The sequence below is a fragment of the Nothoprocta perdicaria genome, unplaced genomic scaffold (assembly GCF_003342845.1).
Source record: "Nothoprocta perdicaria isolate Ctin4 unplaced genomic scaffold, notPer1 scaffold_162, whole genome shotgun sequence".
Classification (NCBI taxonomy): Eukaryota; Metazoa; Chordata; class Aves; order Tinamiformes; family Tinamidae; genus Nothoprocta; species Nothoprocta perdicaria.
Genome location: NW_020454783.1, coordinates 133,034 through 153,914, shown reverse-complemented (window position 1 = coordinate 153,914; position 20,881 = coordinate 133,034). Strand labels below are relative to the sequence as shown.

The following is a 20,881-nucleotide window of genomic DNA, read 5'->3' as shown; positions in this document are numbered from 1 at the left end:
TATTTTATTTTTTTTTTTATGACATGCTCTGAACTAAATTTAAGTAGCAGTGCCAAGAATGAGAACGATCTMCCTCATTCTCTCCAGGGTGGGGCAGCCTCTCGTAAGGATCCAGCTGGACGCTTGCACCGTCCCCACGCTGCCGAGCTGCGCAGACCGCTGCAGATACCCGGTTCCCATCGCAGRGCGCTCACGTTCGCGAGGCAGGGCGGGCACGGGGGTGAGGAGGCTGAATCGGCCGCTCCAGGCTCCACCGCAGTTCCCGGCTCCMCCGCGGTTCCCGGCTCCTGCTGCGCTCCTGCAGGTCTGAATGCGCCCTTCAYCCCAAAAAGCAGCAGCCCAGGAGGTGGAGGGCTCCATACAGATGCATACAGTGCTCCCTACAGATACGGAGCCCTGGGCAGCATTTCTGCTCAGCTCGAGCATGGCACATCCTGCCCCAAATTCCTGTTGCATTCCCACGGCTCTGGAATCACGCTAACTGACCAGGATCTTAGCACAGCATCTCTCTCGAAGGGGGCAGGCGGGCCGGCAGCCAGATTCCCAACCTGCCGCCGACAACATGTTGGTTTTCCAGCCAAATCAAGCTCACAGCTAGTAACATAATGCACAGTTTGCCATTTCTTACCAGATTCTACCCAAATCCACGTGTTCAGGAAAGCTTTGCCCAGACTTCACTGAACTCCCAAGACATTCCTGAAGGAGAGCCGTGTTTCTTCTTATTCTTTCAGGACTAACTTGCACTGAATTTCCCACTAGCAAAACCCATCCTAGCAGGGCCCAGAACAAGTAGAACCAGTGCACTGGATTTTTTTTTCTGAGGAAACTAGAGCAAGATTATCCAAAAGATTCCCCAAAACAACAAATGCACTGCACGCTGCTTTCCCATATCACCCCCAATTCTTTTTTTCTGGTATGCAAAGAGGGGCACATGCTACAGCAACAAGATCCATTTCTGCAGACTTATACTGAACACCAAAACTACAAACTGCAATTCATTTTGCTTCTGTGAAATTATTCTAACCACTTCAGACAACGGTCTCATCCAGTTCCTACAGGAAATCACATAACACCTTCTAGCAATATTTTTTAAAGCATCAAATAATTAATGTAGGGCAGRGTTTCTGTACAGTTTTTCCACAAGCATTAAGAAAAAAAGTCAGTATATGCCACAGCATAGGATATATGGCTGCAAACCCAAGCACAACCAGTTGGTTTCATCTGAGACCTACCTTACAGGCTGAACRTTGCCCTTGACTTAAGGTGTTGCAATTTGGGTTTAAAAGCAAGTTTTTATATTGCATCTCCTGTTCTTTCCAAAGTTAGCGATGGAATAATTTTTGGCCAGGTAAGAATGTCTTTCCTGGACCTGCAGGGCTGAGCATAGTCTTGTCACTGGGCACTAGCGATTTTCTAAAGCACACGGACACAGGTGTAACATACTGGGCAAGTGGTATATTAGATCAATAGCAAAGCTACTACTTACCAGCACACAAAAAGCAAAGTTTTTGCTGAAAATACAGCAAAACTGTGAACCTTTTGCCCCTTTCCCTGGCATTTAAACACACCAAGAGAACGTTTGTGGTGGCCTCTAGTGGACGTTTCCCCCAGCATCCCAAACTCATCCCATGATTTGGCTGATAAGACCATATGGGCTCTACATCCAATCTGTATCTGCTAGATCCTCCTGGAAGCGGCAGCAAAGGAGAATGTCTCAGAGGAGCAGAGAAGGGAAGGGCAGGACTGGACATAACCTTCCCCAACACCAGCCCTGCTACAWCGTCTGCCTGGCCTCACCGTCTACTCAAGCAACTAGGTTGTCACTTGACAACTAGACCCATTGGTGAAGCTGCTGTAGTTCGTGAAACTATCTAATTGATCTGGTAACATTTCTTTTTAAGCTACAATTGTGTCTTAACAGTGAGTCTGAAAACAAGATGGTTCTTCGTGAAAGCCTGTACTTTAAACTTTTTTTTTTTCAATTGATTTGAGGATTTATGATTGTYGAATTTAAGTATGATTAAGTAAATAGCTATACCATAGCAAAACTGTTTCATCTTGAAGTTAATTRAGTACATAAACAGAGATCCTTGGATTAGTTGTCATCAACTTTTCTTCAGAGCAGCCAAACCAAGCAGAAGGCAACATTAAAGGCACAGACTCTAAAAAAACAGCTCAATTTTTCTTAATTCAGGCAACAGTAACAGATATCCATTTTCCTAGGACCTTGTCTAGATCATCAGTGGATCCTTCTACAGGTTGCTATTTGGGCCAGATAAGATTTTACTTTTTCCTGCCACTGAAGCCGAAGTCTACATGGGCTCTTCCCAGGTTGCGTAGCTGAAGTGCTGACACACCTGAACTTGCAGCAAATTCAGCAAGGTCTCCAACAGCCCCAGCCACCATCCAGGGCAGCTGGTGGCCTCCTCTCCGCAGGATCATGGTTCTGCTCTCCATCCTGGAAGCTTTCCCCAAAGGATGCAGGGCCCTCTGCACCCATTAGAGAAGCTCCCCTTCCCAAAGGGAAAGATCGAAGCAGTTTCTCAAGTTGCCAGAAGGCAAGACCTCACTCACGGATTCCTGGTACATTTTGTTTAAGCTACAGCTCTCCACTCTTGGTTTCTCTGAGCATTCACTGGCTCAAGTGAATATCYTCAAAGAGCCGGTGCGCTTTATTTGTCCTTGACCCAAATCTCACTGGTGACTGATGCTGCTGTTGACCACAATTAAGACCAGGTACGATTTCCATGCCTTTGTTTTGTTGGATAACAGAGTATCCAAGCATGTTTTTAATTAGATTGGCTTTATTATGATATCTAGGAAAAAAATAACAAGGTGACTGCTTATCACAGCTTCCATAGACTTGGGCTCAAGGCCTAGCTGGCCTGGGTACTTATACACACGCACACACAAGACAACCCTCGCCACAGAGAACATGCAGTCTGAGTGACAAAACAAAGGTAATGATGAACCTAAGACACAGGAGACAACGAGGAGGCATCACCTGTGTGAAAACACAAGGTAGTTCTGCTTGGCTCCAAGCCTGCAGCTCAAGATAGGGAATTCATATCCCATTACAGCACTCCCATCACCATGGGCTGAATTTTCATCTGTTGATTACAGTGCAAGATACAGTCTACAACATTTTACCTTATAGCTGACATCAGACAACAGAAAGATCGAGCTCTTGCCCATAATTTTTCGATAACTTTCTTAAGTTGTATGCAACAGAAGTACAGTCTGAAAATTCAGGGATCATAAGTGCCCAGTTTCCTCAATGAGAAAGGCAAATAGCGGATTGCAACCCGGAAAGCTTTGAGACTAGCAAGACCACTCAGGAACACCAATTTCGGCTAAAACAGTAAGGATTTACTAAAATCTGCTTCAGTGTATCAAATTGGAAAACATCCTCAYGTTGGAGGTAGAGACAGCTGCATTGTGCTGCCTGAAAATACCTGACCTTTAACATTAGTGATAATAAATAAGGAGGAAAAAAAAAAGAAAAAGAATACTGAAAAACTACAGCCTAGGCACATTGATTCTGCAAAATCTTCCACAAATATATTAAAGTAAAAGGAAATGTCACTTCTGGCGCACTTATCACAGATTTGCCATCCTTGAGCTGAATAAAGTACTTGCAGAAACCCGAAATAAAAGTAACTGACAGGGCATAACAAAAAAGATCAAGAGCAGGAGTCTCAGACTCAAAGCCAGGGAGCAGGTTTTATTTTATAAGGCTGCAATTGGAGTTGTCGCGTTTGCCTTGTCAGCACGGAGAGGACTCTCCAAGAGGCAGCGCGAGGCCCAGCAGGGCCGCGGCTCCGAGCTCCTCTCCCGCCGCTGCCACGAGGGACCCAGCAGCCGCGGATGTTAGCGGCGGTTTCCCCCATGGAGAGGCTCTCGCTGCGGGAAGGGGGCGCTGAGGCAGCGGGAGGCTGCCTCAATGACCTGGATGAGGGCACGGAATGCACCCTGAGCAGGTTTGCAGATGACACCAAGCTGGGTAGAGTGGCCGACACTCCGGAGGGCTGTGCTGCCATCCAGAGGGACCTGGACAGGCTGAAGAATTGGGCAGAGAGGAACCTCATGAGGTTCAATAAGGACAAGTGCAGGGTCCTGCACCTGGGGAGGAATAACACCAGGCACCAGTACAGGTTAGGGGTTGACCTGCTGGAAAGCAGCTCCACAGAGAGGGACCTGGGAGTCCTGGTTGACACCAAGTTAACCGTGAGTCAGCAGTGCCCTCGTGGTCAAGAAGGCCAATGGGATCTTGGCTGCATCAGGAGGAGTGTTGCCAGCAGGTCAAGGGAGGGGATCCTGCCCCTCTGCTTAGCTCTGGTGAAGCCGCACCTGGAGTATTGGGTGTAGTTCTGGGCTCCCCAGTATAGGAGGGACGTGGAGCTTCTCGAGAGGGTCCGGAGAAGGGCAACCAAGGTGATTAAGGGAATGGAACATCTCTCGTACGAGGAGAGGCTGAGTGAGCTGGGCCTGTTTTCTCTGGAGAAGAGAAGGCTGAGAGGGGATCTGATTAATGTGTATAAGTTCAGGAAGGGAGAATGCAGGGAGGAAGGGGACAGGCTGTCTTCATGGGGGGCCAGCGATAGGACGAGGGGTAATGGCCACAAGCTGGAGCACAGGAAGTTCCGTCTCCAGGTGAGGAGGAGCTTCTTCCCTGTGAGGGTGACAGAGCCCTGGCACAGGCTGCCCAGGGAGGTTGTGGAGTCTCCTACTCTGGAGGTCTTCAAAACCCGCCTGGATGCTGCCCTGTGCCACATGCTGTAGGTGTGCCTGCTTGAGCAGGAAGGTTGGACTAGATGATCTCTAGAAGTCCCTTCCAACCTTGAATATTCTGTGATATTCTGTGAGGCGTCGAATCCGGGTAAACGCCTGAGGGGGTGGCTCCCCCGCGCACCCCGGTGGCACTCTGGCTATCGCTCTGGTGGCCTCATTCCTTCTCGCTCGTCTCATCTGGACGTACTTGGGCATGCGCTACTACTATTCTGGTTCTAAACAGCCCTCCAAATTCCTTAATGTGCACAGAAATAGGCTCGTTAGGTACACAACTGACTAGCGCAGGTTGTGAGATAAGAAGATAGCACTGAGGGGAGGTGATATTCATCATACAGACTCTATACAACCACCTACAGGAAAAGAAAGAAAAAAATCACCCAGATAAAACTAGTAATTCAAAGGTGATCCACTACTAACAACGTGAGAAAATCAGATATGAACAGGATGCTCATCTTTGAAGTTATGGCACCATCAAAGGAAACCACATCTCTRTCACTCACTGAGATGAAGACTGATGTCAGTCCATCAAACCAAATTCTTCAGAAGATCTATCCTTTCTTTTTTTTTCTTCCTCCCTCAAAGCCTATATTTTGTAGGGCACTCTTACACCCTACYAGAGAAGAAACCCAAGTTTCCAATTTGTTGACAACCCATGATGAACAGAGACGGACAAACACACAGCACAGCACGTATTATTTCCCCCGCTATCCCCATCCCAAATCCACGAGTACCCAACCTGGTGCGCCAGGATTTCCAGYGGAGTGGCTCCCTTCTCGTGCTGAAGGCCAGGCTCCCCCAGTGACGTCTCCCAGGCCACACACGCATGGTCGCTAGCAGAGCCTTCAGCCAACAAAGTGCAGTTGAAAGAGGCCTCACACTCTAACATACATTTTTCTTCCCACCTTTTCTTCCAATTTCAATGTAAGCACCTGTGTACTCCAGGCCGTGATACCAGGTGGCTTAGCCCAGAAGGAACCAACCAACCAACCAACCAGGGCCGGCTCCCTCATGCAACCAGAGTCACTAGTGCTAGAACTAGTGSGAACTAGAAGGGAAGGGGCAGAGCCCCCTGGCAGCTATGGACATCTCATGGCCACGAGGTTACCCCCTCCCTGGCCCCACTTTAACTTAGTGCCTCCCAAGATCACCTTAGGTGCTATCACCTGGATATTAAAAAATAACAACAAAACAACACCTAGAAGGATGGGAGATCCTTAGTCCTGTTTATGGAAGTCTAATTACTTGCATCTTAGAGTATTACACTGCTTTTTAGGATGCTGGTGAAATCTGTGTTCTTCACAAAATTGTGTTCTCCACAAACACAATTTTCAAGTAAAAGAAGCATTCAGAAAAAACATCAAAATGCTTTTGAGGAACCATCAATTTTTTCCAAATGCAACATCCCAACATAATTCATTTACTTTAAGCTTACCATAACACTGCCAGACACGGTTCAAGTCTTCTTGTCAACAGAGATGCCCAAATAATCCTGACTTTGGGCATGGGGTTACACAAAAAGAGTAATGTGTCTCCAAAGAGTTCAGACAAGACAGCGGCGCTTTAACAGAACAAAATAAAACCCCAACCACAGTCTGAATGAACCCAAAGTAAACGGGGAAAAAGAAAACCTCTTCTCTTTGTGAGACCTGGCAATCGACCAGGATAAATTACCGCAGCCAAGGATGAATTATTTTTATTACACATAGGAATGTGGTGAGCTCTTTAGTCATTTCCATTTCTAATATTTCTCATTCCAAAATTCGGGAAACATGATTAGACAACTACTTTTCTTCCAGTTTACTGGAYTCTAGATTACAAACAAAGAGCCAAAAATGGAGTAAGGTATGAAATGAGAATTTTTAAAAGATTAAAGCAATTTAAATCAGAATTTAACCCAAAAGAAAAGTTAGAGACAAATAAAGAATAATGTAAAAACAGGTAAGAGCAAACTTGAAATACAATGTCTCAAACTTGTCAGTTCRTGGGTGGGGGAGGTCTGCGCCACAGAGAAAGATTAAAAAAAAAATCAATCTTTTTGCAGGAATTAAGAATAATTTACCCCAATCTATTAATATTTAGTTATGATACAGGAAAAAACAGACACTGGCCTTCAACGCTCTTTTCAACTTCTAAGACAACCAAAAACCTTGTCTAGTAGTAGGCAGACAGYGACAACCCCTGTAAGACGAGGATGAAGCTTAAGCCATCGTGGACATAAAAGTGCTTTTTGGAAAATCCAAAGGCCAAAAATGGCCCCAGGCCCAAAGGGGACAAAGAGCAATGTCAATATTGACGGGCACGGATATTCTCTTTTGGAAGGGAGCCTGCAATTTACCCTTTGAGCCTACAGTGCCAAAGAGTGAAGTTCATGAGAAACAGCTGCCTCGGGGAACCCTCACGATAACCCTCAGACTCCAGCAAGTCTCACGGAGCTCAAGCGCCTTCAAAGCTCCTTTCACAACTTGCTCGCCCGGGCCTGGAGATTTGGAGAGCACCAAGACGAGCAGAAACCGCAGACAACCAACCTGCTTTAGCAGCAAAGCAGCAGGCTGCAGAACYGTAAAGAACTGCCCCTTGTGGCAGAAGGTGCCGCTTGAAGGCCAGGCACGGAGTCCGGGAAGGTCTGTTGGTAGGAGCAGGCGGGAAGCGTGGCTTTGTGCAGCRAGTATTTAATGCAAACAGGTCCCTCCCAACGAGCTCCAGTTTTCCAGTTTCGTGGGCCGATCCGACAGTTCACAGTCACACCACTTAAAGGGAGCTCCTATTTCCCCCAGTGCAAGCCTGGGATAACGTCAGGGGCCGGGAAGCAATCCCCCAAGGACTGTGACCTAAAGCACTTGGAAGCGCGTGACCAGGGGTGCAGCCCCAGTGGTAAATCACTCCAGTGACTGACGGAGGGAGAGTTACGTGCAGTCAAGATTTGGTACTAGAAATGTTTATTCTGCATAGGAACCAGACTGTAGAAGATACAGAAGGCAGAATTAATATTTTGTTGGGCATCAACTTTACTTACAGTTTTTAACTATTTTATCACCTTGTTGCTCTCGTAACTCCCACTCGCTCTATAAGCAGCCCAATATGCGTGTTAACTTGAAAGGCTGATTTAGCAACTTCTTCTGAAGACTGAATTCACTTTTCAACTCATTCTGAAGCAAAATGGGATGAGTTACAGCCATTACAAAGGGGTACACATGAAAACATTAACTGCATAATAAACTGGAAAATTAACTGGACAAAGCTTCACATTTAATACAACTATGAAAGACAGATATGGACAAAACCTTAAATTAAGATTTCTCCAGTCGTAGCAAAGGGCACAATAAATCAATTTTAAGAAGTTGTAGCTTTTAAATATTTCTTTCATAAAAATATATATAGAAGAAATCAAAACTATTTCCTAACAGAGGTGAAACAAAGCAAAGTAGTTAGAATAAAGGAATGTTTGTCATAACTTGATCCATTTATCTAACAAATTCCCTCTCCACGGGAGCATGACATGCCCCCGGAACAGGCACAACACCACACAGCAAGAACCTCCACCCTCTAAAATCAGACAAACGAGTTTTCAGGATAGGTCCAATGGACACTAATTCTGAGATATGTACAGTGTAAAAGCACGGACAGGAGTTAATAGTGCTACTCAAATCAACTCTATGACATACACTCTCCCTTCTAATTTTCAAGTGCTAAAGCTCTATCTCAGAAAGGCTTTTATTCCTTACAAGAGACTTCTAACCAACACAGACAACAAGACTCCGCAACAATTCCAATCAGTTCAGTTCTGCTTTAATGATACGGGGCACGTCTTGGAACACAGGTTGTAGTTAATAACTACAAACTAGATTTTTTTGGTCTTAGACATCCAATTTGAACTGTAAATTTGAATCAAGGTAATATACTGAAAAGCTCCAATATCTGTACTGTTTTTACTTCAATTTTGCAATACTTTTTGAAAAAAGTGATGTTGGTGGAACAATATATATCACCAAGACTATAAAAGCTGGAGGGAAATAATACATAGCATCAGTGATCCTCATTAAGTGAAGTTATTTCATCACAATAAATGTCTAAAAAAGTGTCAATGTTATTTAAAAAGTGTTGTACCCCCCTCCCCAAGTATCTGAAGACAGAGAAACCCTTCTTAGTCAAAATGGGTTTTAAAAAAAGTTTCACAAACAATAGCAATAATCCAAAACCATGAACTGTATTTTCTTTAATCTGTAACATCTCTAGTGCTGAAGGGCCTTCCATGTAAAAAGCAGATTCTTTGGGGACATTAGTCAATTAACTTAATAAAACCCAGTTTTACGAGGACTTTTCCTTCCTGCTACGAGGCGAGTCTGCTCCATTTGAGGTCACTGTTCCATTTATTCCATTTTCTAGAGGAAAAAAAAAAAGAAAGAAAATGTATTTTTCAAGTAGAATGATATGCTTTGTATTTCACTACTTTTAATTAGGTCCTAAACAAATAACCTTTTATTGACTTCTTTTCCGATATATATTTGTTCAATTCCATCATTATTTCTATAATGCAATAATATAACAACGCTTTTCAAGACTGCAAGACTTGAAGCTTCACCAAAATAGCTAAAATGACATGACAGGACACTTTGCCTGAYAGGAAACTCTTCATAGCCAGAACTGGAATTAAAATCACGATCATCAGCAATATTTTAGAAAAACTTTCTCTTAAAAAGATATTCAACCTACAGATAAGASTCATTTGCAAATCTGCAGCCACACAGTACACTGTGTGAACCTAACTCCCAAGTATAGTCCTTCATTGTTTGACTACATATTTCTTGCTTGAATTCTTGCTAATATTTCAGTCCTTCACTTACCTTTGCAAACCTTTCATATAGTACAGACAGGTTTTTGTAATATATGCATATACTTTTACATATGCATGTCTTTCACTTTATGTTCTGGGGCAAGTATTTACATAGGTAGGATGGACAGAAGCAAAATAGGAGTCAGATTTGGGAGGAGCATCCCAAATCCCAAACATGGGAAAAGTTGAAGCACAAAACTGGGTACCGTTCTAAGAACACAAAGCAAGAGTCTCTTATCAGCTGCATCTCTCCATTTCGGTACCCGCTTTTAGGACACCTTAAAGGTCTCAACAGCTCTAACCTGCACAAGTGGTAGAGAGATGATGTGATAGCAAAAGTCTGCTTTAAAACAAACAAAAAGAACCACATCTATGGGGTTACAATGCACACAAGATGATAGAAAAATGAAGCAATACAACAGAACTATGAGCAAAGGCACCCCYGGATCTGAAGACTAGATACCCAGAGCCAGCTCTAATGCCTCCAGCTTAAATTTTTGCTCAAAAGACTTAAAATATCATTCTTACTTCAAGCAACAGTTATAACCTTTTGTAGAAGTGTTTAAATTGCTGGGATGATGTTTTCAAGATGCACTGCAGATTGCCAGTACAGAATGACTAATCCACAAAACAGCTGCTTATTATTTAAGCAAACAGGCAACAAAAAAAGCAATACAAGTAGCAAATGTGCCCAATTACTCCCATAAAAATATGGGGACTCTATCCATCTTTATTTGCTTGCAAATGCCACATCATCAATGTAAACCTGTGTAAAGTGGTCTTTGGATTCTATGGTTTGAGATATGGCCCGTGACAGGACCAGGGGAAATGGGCGTAAGTTGAAACCCAGGCAGTTCCATCTCCATGTGAGGAGGAACTTCTTCCCTGTGAGGGTGACAGAGCCCTGGCACAGGCTGCGGAGTCTCCTCCTCTGGAGATCTTCCAAACCCGCCTGGATGCCGCCCTGTGCCCCGTGCTCTGGGTGTCCCTGCTGGAGCAGGGGGTTGGACTAGATGATCTCCAGAGGTCCCTTCCAACCTCAGCTCTTCTGTYATTCTCAGAAAGGCTGGGTTGTTCTCAATTTTAGAAGCCTACWGTTGATGAAGAACAGTTTAAAGCAGTAAAATTTCAGTTAAGTCTGAGGTTAAAGTTAAGAAAGTTAAGTTTTCTTGTCCTCAACACTGTGAAGAAGTAACRTGTTTTACTGGGTTCTGGTACCCAAAATCCAGGCAGCCACAGAAGATAAGGGCTACTTCAAACACAGTTGAATTGTACATTTTACTCTTTCAGAAGCCCTGGCTGGCTGCATGACGTGYAAGTATTCCAAACAATGCCAGACTCCATTTGCACAGCAGAAAAATCTGAAATGACACAACTTTAAAATTTTAAAAGTGCTTTCCTTGTATTTAAAATATTAGGTTGCAAGACTCCCCTAGACAGTCTTTAAGGCAGACCTATCTCAATTATTCTGTGAATTAATACTACACTTCTGAGTCATTGATTTATATGCAACTTAAGTTTCTGTTTTAGGAATATTTGAAGATTTGGTTCCAAAAAAAAAAAAAAAGTAACAAAATATAATGAATATGAAGCTCTGATAAAATAAATCACTTATGTAATGTAACTTCATCCAATTGCAAACAAAAGTCAAATTGAATGTAAGTGTTCTTAACTAGAAGAACACTAAAACTTTCCCCTTACATGTTAGTTTTGGGTGAAGGAGAAAAAATACCACAGTTGTGGTTAGTTAAAAACAGTCGAGAGGGAATTTAGAGACAGACATTAAAGCACAAATTGATTTAAACAATGAGAAAAAAAAAAAAAAGAAAAATTAATCAATTACCTATGATTACCACTTGCTCTCAGTGCAAACCTTACCTACGTTTTCTTTACACACTCAGTATCAATATACCAGAAACAAGTTGGTGATAAATTATTTTTAATGTGTTTTAAGTTCAAGCTTTGAAATGACTCAAGAAAAAAAAATAGCACTCTGTTTCAAAACATGGGAAGCATTCAATCCAGCAGCACCTACATGGAAGTTTAAGTGTTTGGAGAACAGAAATATTTAGGACTTTTTTTGTTTGTTTTAATAGAGCACACACAGTTTTTTCCTTAGAGGAATGAGTATTCTACTCATGTCATGTGCCTTGAGTAAGCCAGGTTTAACATTATCCAAGAGCCAAAATTGGAGTCATTAAGTCATATCCAAAMGGCTTTTGAAGTTGACAGTAGTGAGCAGTTATTAATTCCAGGTTAAAGGAGCATCAGAACTCTGTTTTTAGTGGAAACAGTCCAATATAAGTCAGCTTTCTTATTATTTGCTTCTATTACCCTAAAGCCCCAGAGCCTAGCAGCACTTAAGAAATGCACCTGAAATTCACAGTAAGAAAAAAAAAAAATCAGGTAATTGATTATGAAATTCCAACTMATTAACAGGGAATGGACAATTTAATTGAATAATCATGATATATATTTTGCTCAAGTAATAAAAGTAGACATAGTAAGTACCATGTCATACTAAGCCTGGAAACAGTAATACACTCAAACAAATAGACCGAGAAAGAATTTTWAAAAAATTATATAAATGTTTTTGTAAATTCTTCTTCTTCTTTTTTTAAAACAAACAAAAAAAAAAGGTTTCTGTAATTTAGTCATCTCTCTCAAGACTGAAACAGAATTCTTTTATCAAAATCCTTAAGTTGAGCTTAAGTTCTTTTTGAGAAGTCCAGGCAACAGGTTTTAAATATATATATATATGTTTGTGTGTGTGTATATATATATATATATATATATATATATATATAAAAAACAAACCTCTTTCTCTTCTGGACGTCTTTCCTTTTGCTGTTACAAACTTCTTTTTCACCGACTGAGGCTGAGAAGAAGAATGTTCTCTCCACCTGCGAAGCTGGAAATTGATGAACTTCCACATCATAAACGCTTGAGCCATACAGATGGATGCCAGCACACTGATTCTGGAGACAAAACACAGTTAAAGGTTTGTTAGCAAACCTGTCTAGGAACAGGAAAGAAAACAGTCACCTTGCTTCACGTGCATTTTTATATGTTTAAAATTGCTTCTTGGTCTCAGGTTCCTCAAATACATTGCAGTAATTCCTTCAGTATGATATAAATTTGTGCAGTTCAGAAAAACTGTTTTAATTTTTCCTCTCACCAGTGACATTCCTTTCCTTGTTTTACAGAGATGCAAGAGCTACCTCCCACACAGCAGCTGGGTGCAGCACACGGCAGCAAGGACAGAGATGCCCTGAGAGTTAATGACTCTGCCCTTCCAACAAAACTGAGGAGCACTAGATGTGTTTCTGGCTTTCACCTTCCCAAAGGTACTCTTGGGGTACCAGGTGGTTACAGTTGGAAACAGGGTACAGGCTGTTCTAAGTATTGATTCTAGAGAATAATGCTGGTACTGGGAACGTTTTGTACAGCTTCCTTTTCTGGCTTTAATTCATAAGACCACCAAGTGACTGGAGGAACGTTCTGTATCACATGAGAGCAATGGAAGCTGTAACAAAGGCAGGGGAAGAGGTGAGAAACATYGACCAGCATCAAAGACACTCTGGGCATAATGGCTACCCACACAGATCCACTGAAATGTTCTAAGGTTCCTTTGTGAAGATGCACTTACATCTAGAATTCACTTGAGTTAAAAGGATTATTCTACTAGGGAGATTCCTCTCGAGTGTTTAAGAATTAATTCTGGTTCTTCCAGGAAAAAATGAATAACCAATTATAAATTCCTCAACTGTAGACTGTAAATTCTTCAATCCTTTTCATTGTGCCTCACAACTTCTTTACAGAAGCTGTTATCTGCTGACCCCATGAGTTGTATAAAAATCCTGCAATTCAGTATTACTAACATTAAAAAGCACAGTTTCTAATGTGTACTAACACATGCTTAGAGTTTATGCTTAAAAAAAAGTTTGTTGTACCTAACCGCCAGGATATTGAAGTTTCCAGTACTGAAATTCAGCTGCTGATCTTCTGCTCTTGCCAATCCAAAACCAAAAGTGAGGACCGAAAGAATCAAGGTGAGAAGTCTTCCCAAAACAAAAAGAACTGCCCACAGTGAAAACCTACAAAGAAAAATACCACAAATTGAATACATTCTCTAGATTAGTTTGCAATAAAAATTCAGAGTATTCATGTTTAATGCTCATTCTCTTCATAATGTGAATTCAAGAATGCATTTGAGATTTAAGCACTTAACCTAATTAACCTATTTTGCATTAATCCTATAGCATTTTGACTTGCATGAATACTGGAAATGCAAGAGCAGGAAAACCCTTGCCTCACAGTCCTTTTCTACAAGACGGAAGTATGACCTGAAACCAAATTTCAGCTGAACTCAGATGAATTTGGCTTCTATTACATCAGAACAGAAACTAATTCTACAAAATTGACTGCAAGAGCAATCTATGTCTTTCTTTCCTCTACACTGAGAGCCATGTCTCTAAATTTCTTTTAATCTATTAATAAGCAGTTTTATTTCCCATTTTACAATTGCTAGTAATTACGGGCAGTTAAAAAAACCCACAGATGTTATATAGACATAAATATTAAGATTAATTTGGGAAGCACTGGCTTCTAAGCAAACACTACATGAGCTTGTTTCTAATTTCAGCTTCTAGCTATTAAATACACAAGCCTTGTGAGACATAACAGAAATTACAAGGATGAGAAGATAACAACTACTTACCCTTTCTGATATCTTTCATCACTGAAGTAGAAAAGTCGAGATATGTGGAAGAGAAATTCCACAAAGTAATGCAGTACCAGAAGAACGAGTCCAAGGTGGGTCAGACTATCAAAACAAGTAAAACAAACACTCAAACATTTTGTTAAGATAGGTAAGAATAAAGACAACAACAAAAAAGTTTAGAGCTGGCTTACTTTAGAAGATAGGCTCCAGCAATATGAAAGAGATAAAGTCCAATGTAAACAATCTGGCGAAAGATATCCTCCTAATTAAAGAGGAAAAAATTAATTACATGATACACAAGGTTTCATATTTCCTAGTTTTGGAAAATATTTCTGCCTGCTCAGCTACCATAATATAGCTAATGACTTAGGTCAAATCTTCTAATTCTATGCCAGACTTTTTGCTTATTTATCAGTAGCATTCATTGTATTCCCCAACAACAGTGTATGATATAAAGATATCAGATACAAGATATAAAAGATATAAAAATGATGCATTTTAGAAGGGGAGAGCTCTCAGATGGGACTTTTGGGAATTTGTACTAGCTTTTACAATGCTTGACTAGTATGTATTACTGTATCCTCAGTTAACCTGCAGTTCCAGAAGTCTGTTGTCCTTCAGATCCCGTCAATTTGACAGAGGGAAAAAAACAATCTATGAATCAACATGATGTAAAGATTCACAAGTGCCAACACTTATTTTTTAAAATGCACAGCCATCCAATATGCTGGCATCTGGTTACTGGCAAATAGAAAGAATTATGTTATTCAGCAGAGATGCCAGACTGCAGCTCATGTTTCAAGGTAGATTTTAGACAGCTGCACTGCCTAAAACTGCACTTTATAGAAACCAAACAGTGAGCAGACATGAACTAGAACGTGGACACGTGGCACTCTCAAAGCAGGAGGTTCCACTTGTGACCAAAACCACCACCCAAGTACACAAAACCACAATAATAACCGTGGTCTTGAAATAGTAAATATGTGGCGTATTCAGAACTGCTCAGAAAGCTCCTACTTTCTGGAAAGATTCCAGCAACTTCAGACGTGGGGCTTTGGATTTGTCCTGGCTATAAGAAATAAAGTTTAAAGAGGTCACCTTGTGAGATAATGTGCTAAGTCGTACAAGACTATCTCAAAGTCAACAGAAATACTGAATCCAGCACCTGCCAAAACACTTAGCAATGCATACGTACAGAAAATGGACACAGAAAGACCTACTCTAAAGGAGTCCAAGGAAAATGAAAGCTCTGTTAGACACACTGTAGAGGAGTTAGTTCAGATCCTCATTTTTTCTAACTACCATGACAAGGGTTTTGAGTTTTACCTATCTGACTGTGGTAATGTTTTTTAAACATTTTTTCCTTGTCGTCTATGCCAGTAGTAAGGTCAAAGAGGCTCAAGCAACAACGGGAAATTTATTGAAAATACGGAATAAGGTAGAGCAGCCACGATGGGAGAGATTAAAATGTGACTGGAGAAATAATAACTCTTATTTGCTAAAATAAATGAACTATTTTTACTCTCAGCACTTTTTCTGCAAGGTACAGGCCAAAATTCCAAGTAGATGCCCAGATACACTACTAGAATTTGGGAGCATCAGCTGAACTGTGGTTTTAGACTCCGGATACCTGCAAAACAGCAGCACTCACACTGGTTCTGATCCACACCCCAAACACAGCTTCTCAGTATTATTCTCTTGAGCCTGCAACAGGCTCTTGAGTAGTAAGGCTTTCTGACTATGTAGCCCTTAGACTTTCTTGAATAAAGCAGAACTCTGACAGCAGAGACTCACTCGAGTCGCAGAGTAACAAGAGAAGAGTTTTAAAAGGGAAATTTGATATGCAAAGAGGACCTGAGAAAGAACATGCAAAAATACACTTTAGGCCAGTCAAGGAAGGCGAAAGTCTTCTGGCTACAAATGTTTTAAGCAAATGCAAGATATCCCACTAAGAATCCCACCAAGAATATCTCTTTAGCACAAACGGGCTGCTGAAAACTCAGTATTAAAACAAACAAACAAACAAACAAACCTCTCAATACACAACTAGCCAGAACTTCTGCAGAGAAAAAGCGTCTTTACAACAAATCCTGAAGAATAATATTGCTTAGACTTGGAAAATACTTCACTGCTTGTATTCTGTATCACACATGACACACTACCATACTTAAATGAGATCATTCAGACTCTGAATTACAAGGAAAAAGAGCTGGAAATAAACCTCATACTCAGTTGTTCAAAGGAAAAATCCAACTCCCAACTCTTATAGTAAATGAGAAATGCAAGTTTTAGTTACACAACAGGTTATGTAGGCATTTCAGTGCAATTAGAAGTACTGATTTAATTCAAAACAAAGAAAAAAAAAAACCAAAAAAACCCCTGTACTTCTCTACAGAAATATGAGCATGCAAAAATCCTTCAAAGACAGCGTAAGTCTATGATCAAGAACAAGATAGAAAATCTAAGGTCACATATTAATCCAAAAGTCCAAAAGAAATACACTGTTTCTGCTGCTAGAGTTTAATTGTTTGGAGTTTTTCCAGGTAACATTTTCAACTTACTTTTTTGGTTTTCTGGAAGTACAATTCTGGAAAAGCATGAAACCAGTATGCCAACTGTGAGATGTAGAAAAACTTCATTTGAAACCTGTAAATAAAGCAAGAATAGAATAACCTTTTATAAATAACCACTGAAGAATCAAGTAACCATTTATAAATCTTTTATAAATACATTCAACAGGTTTCAGAAACTTTCTAGTAAAAGTATGTAACTACCATTTCTAAAGAATAAATGGCTCTCTAAGGGAAGGCATAATACAGATCTTTACTGYCAGCCAACACTATCCTTGAAAGGAAGATCTCTAAAAATAATTAACAGAAATAAAACATGTAAAAGACCCATATTTAAATAATGGCCTAAAGAAAGTGAACTTTGTTGGCTACAAATTGATAGTGAATAAATCTCTATCAATACAAACAAAAACGTATCAGTGACTAGTTTCACAGACTACTTAGTCTAAGCAGATTGCCCGTGATAAACCTTATGTTTGAAACGTCTGATCCCTCCCCATTCCCAGCAACCCTTTAAAGAGGAGACCTTACGGAATCAGAGTGTGCGGGTAGTCCCTCCACAGAGAGGTAGGATCTGATATATAGTTCTCCTGAAAAAGCAAACCAAAAAAGTCAAAACAAACAAMCAACAACAACAACATCCTCCCCCAGTATTCTACCTCTTGGTCATAAATAATGAACATATATCTGTGCAAATACAGAAGTAAAAGCTGCAGGCTGAAGCCTATTCCATTTACAAAAGAACAGATGAACTGGCTTGAAGACCCAAACAAAATACATGACCATTCAAGAATACAATGCCCTTAAGAGATGAGGGCTATTTCAGCATCACTATAGTTTTAAGTTCTTCCTTCTAAACTGCCAGCAAGCTTAAATGAATAAGAGAAAAAAAAAATGCAGAAAAATATCTCTTTTTTCCCTTTTTTGAAACTCAATTTCCAGAATCAGTAGAAAACTAAGCCTAAGTAACAARTTATTACAATGGTGAGGAGAGGTGGTAAGTTATTAGCTTACAGAGAATCAGACACACTTCGCAAAGTATGTGTGCATGCAGGGACACGAGATGGTTTAGCCCGTTCTCACTGGGAGCAGAAAGTCTCCGTGCCCTTGCCCCACTGGCTAAGCTCATGTTCTAGATAGGAGCAGGGCATCTGAAGGTAGGGTCACATTAACCTCTAGCTACCTGCCCACGCATCCATCCCCATGGCTACCAAAACTCTGCATGTGATTTGTTAACATCTGTGAAGGAGCCTAAGAGGGGTGCCACAATAAAGTCAGATTTTACTTAATTAATAATTTGTTCGAATGGGAAACCAAATCATATCATGCTAAACAACAGGGAGACCTCATATTCTCTACTCAGTTATGAAGAAGAATGCAACAGAATCTTTCATCTTTCAGCAAGAAATGGCTGAAAAGAACAAGTGACACCTTTAGCATAAATAAGTGCCACCTTTAACACCGTATACACCTTAAGYACAAGAAAGAGAACACTTACAGAGACAAGAATACTTGTGCCCCAAACACAGGAGAAAAGGTAGAAGGCGCTGAGTTGTCCAGATTCATTGAACTTGCTATGCTTCGTTTTTGAAAAGTGCATTTTCCTGTTGATTTTCTAAAAGGAAAGCCCAGTGTTACTTATATGCTTTAGCATTTAACAGTTAAACAGTTTAAACATTTAAAAGTCAGTGTTTTAGCTTTAAGAGTTAAAATTTTAAATGCAAAAGTTTATTTCTAATAGTAATGAAATCGGGTTAAAACATGACAATTATCATAATGAAATTAGTATATCGTACTTACATCCAGGACATACTCCTGAATAATAGCATGTATGATTATTGCTACAAGCATGTAAAAGAAGATTGTAGCCAAATCCTTGATGCCATAATGATAGAGAGAGATTGTTTCTGCAGATTGTTCTTCTAAAAGAAAAAAAAAATCCAACTGTTAGGTGCTGATACAGCTTAATCTCTAATAATTTTGTTTCTCAAAGTGAAATATTTCAGACAGAAGCTGACATTCTGCTGACCACAAACTACAGTCAAATTAAACTAGCATCATGAGCTAGGTCACTCTATCACACCAAAACCTAAACTTGTTTCTGGAAAGACACAGATGAAGACTTAATTGCAGGCTGGCAGCTTTCCCAAAGGAACTGAAATGGGACTATAAAATTATGCTGAATTATCACACACACCCRCCCTTAGACCAGTAAATACTGCCACTTCCAAAACCAAAAGGAGGAATGTGAACTTATGTAACAGTCATAACTCTGTCTGTAACAGTCAGACAGAGTTTCAGTCTAACGATAAATCCAGTAGAACATTTTGACTAAACTTATTTTGTTAAAACAGATTTTCACTGGAAATCCTTTGAATACATATTAAATAGCTTTCAAGGATTTCACTTCAAGTAATTTTTCTGACTCTCATTTGAGAAAAGACACTAACAACTAAACTGCTGCAAGACACATACCTGTGGCAGGAATGGTGACATTATACTGAAGCGTAACAAAGATGACAGCTGCTTTTGCTGTAATCTGAAAGAGACAAACAGCGGTGTCACTTCATTGACATAAACTGCATTAAACTGAAAACATTTGTCCTTGGTTTTAGCACCCTTCCCTGACCTGTTTCCCCCATTCCTGTTATCTGACCTTCTAAGAGGTATGAATGGCTGMACAATCCCTATCGGTTTGCTTACAGAGCTACATTCTCCTGAGTTAAATATTGCCAAAAATTTTGTTCTGCTCTAGGGACAGGGTCTACCACAATATTTAAATATTACCGCATATYGTGGTTCTTTCTCCAACACACATTACTACTATATTAACTGCACAAACCATAGCCTGCAATAGTTGGACTGTGATGTATATGGCAGGATTTCAGAATAAGCTTCATTTTAAGTTTCTTTTATAATTTGACAAATATTGAAGGTCAACACCATGGCGAAATATGTGGGTGATGCAGAAAGCGTGGGTAGGTAATTAAGGAAGAAAARCAGAAAGATGGGGACCCTCTGGAGTGAGCTGCCTGCCAGGTCAACACCACAGCACCACTCTGGCCCTGCACACCCTTTGGCAAAAAGTGTAAAGCAGAGCAAATGAAAGCCAGTAGCAGCCGTGCCACCCTTCTTCTGAGGGACAGTAAGAAAAAAGCAGAACGAATAGAAGGGGAAAAGAAAGCTTTTCTGATGGCTTTTGTAGGCACGAAGGTGTGACATGACAGGGTAAAACACAGCAAAAAATCTCTATACATAAGCAGCAGCACATGTTCCTACCTGTCGGTAACTATCACTTAATTTTCAAGTTTGAGAGAGCTTTAGGATCCCTATGAATATTCTCTGGTAAGACACATTGCTTTGTGAAGATAATTCCCCCGCCACACAYGCAAAATCCACTTTTTATGACCTGACCTGCTTCTCATTGCTATATAAACCTAGCATCCCTGCTGCATTTACAGGATTGTCAGGAAACATCCTTAGGAATCTTGAAAGAATACGTTGGAAATCTAAAGATAACAACACACACAGATAGCAGCCTAGAAATTACCTACAAGATATTATGTTGTTAGGTTTTGGGTTTTCTTTGCTCTCCTCTCTCCTTTTCCCTACAGCCTGGCAAACAAACCCTAGATTTTACCAGCGAGGACGTCTCTGGGTGTACTGTGTTCCCTCCACACGATCCCAGGTAATCAAACCCGTTTGCCCGACTCTCTCCGGCCGCCTGGCCTTCGTACAGAGGCTCCGGGGGCAGAGCGCAAGGGCGAGCGCAGCGCCACACCGTCCCGCCCGGGGCCCCAAAGCGCGAGGTCAGCACCAGGCACTGCCRAGATCACAACCTGGGGGCACCAGAGGCCCCTTCCACCCCAGCAGGTTTCGCGTTTGGGCAGAAAAAGCAGCTGGGGGGGGAGGGGACGACACACGTGTTTTTTTAACACCTGGCTGTGGGGGGGGCACCACCGTCCT

General features: G+C 41.0%; 1 protein-coding gene across 1 annotated transcript; it reads right to left on the bottom strand.

Moving 5' to 3' along the window:
- Window positions 1–7,837: 7,837 nt before the first annotated feature.
- On the bottom strand, window positions 7,838–19,454 carry TRAM1 (translocation associated membrane protein 1). The gene is made up of 10 exons (XM_026035586.1): window positions 19,391–19,454; window positions 18,716–18,837; window positions 18,414–18,530; window positions 17,447–17,505; window positions 16,907–16,991; window positions 14,537–14,607; window positions 14,343–14,447; window positions 13,576–13,719; window positions 12,440–12,600; window positions 7,838–9,170 (listed from the first exon to the last, which is right to left on the bottom strand). The coding sequence occupies exons 2-10, from the start codon at window positions 18,764–18,766 to the stop codon at window positions 9,097–9,099; spliced, it is 867 nt and encodes a 288-aa protein (XP_025891371.1). The 5' UTR covers window positions 18,767–18,837; window positions 19,391–19,454; the 3' UTR covers window positions 7,838–9,096.
- Between the last annotated feature and the right edge of the window lie 1,427 nt (window positions 19,455–20,881).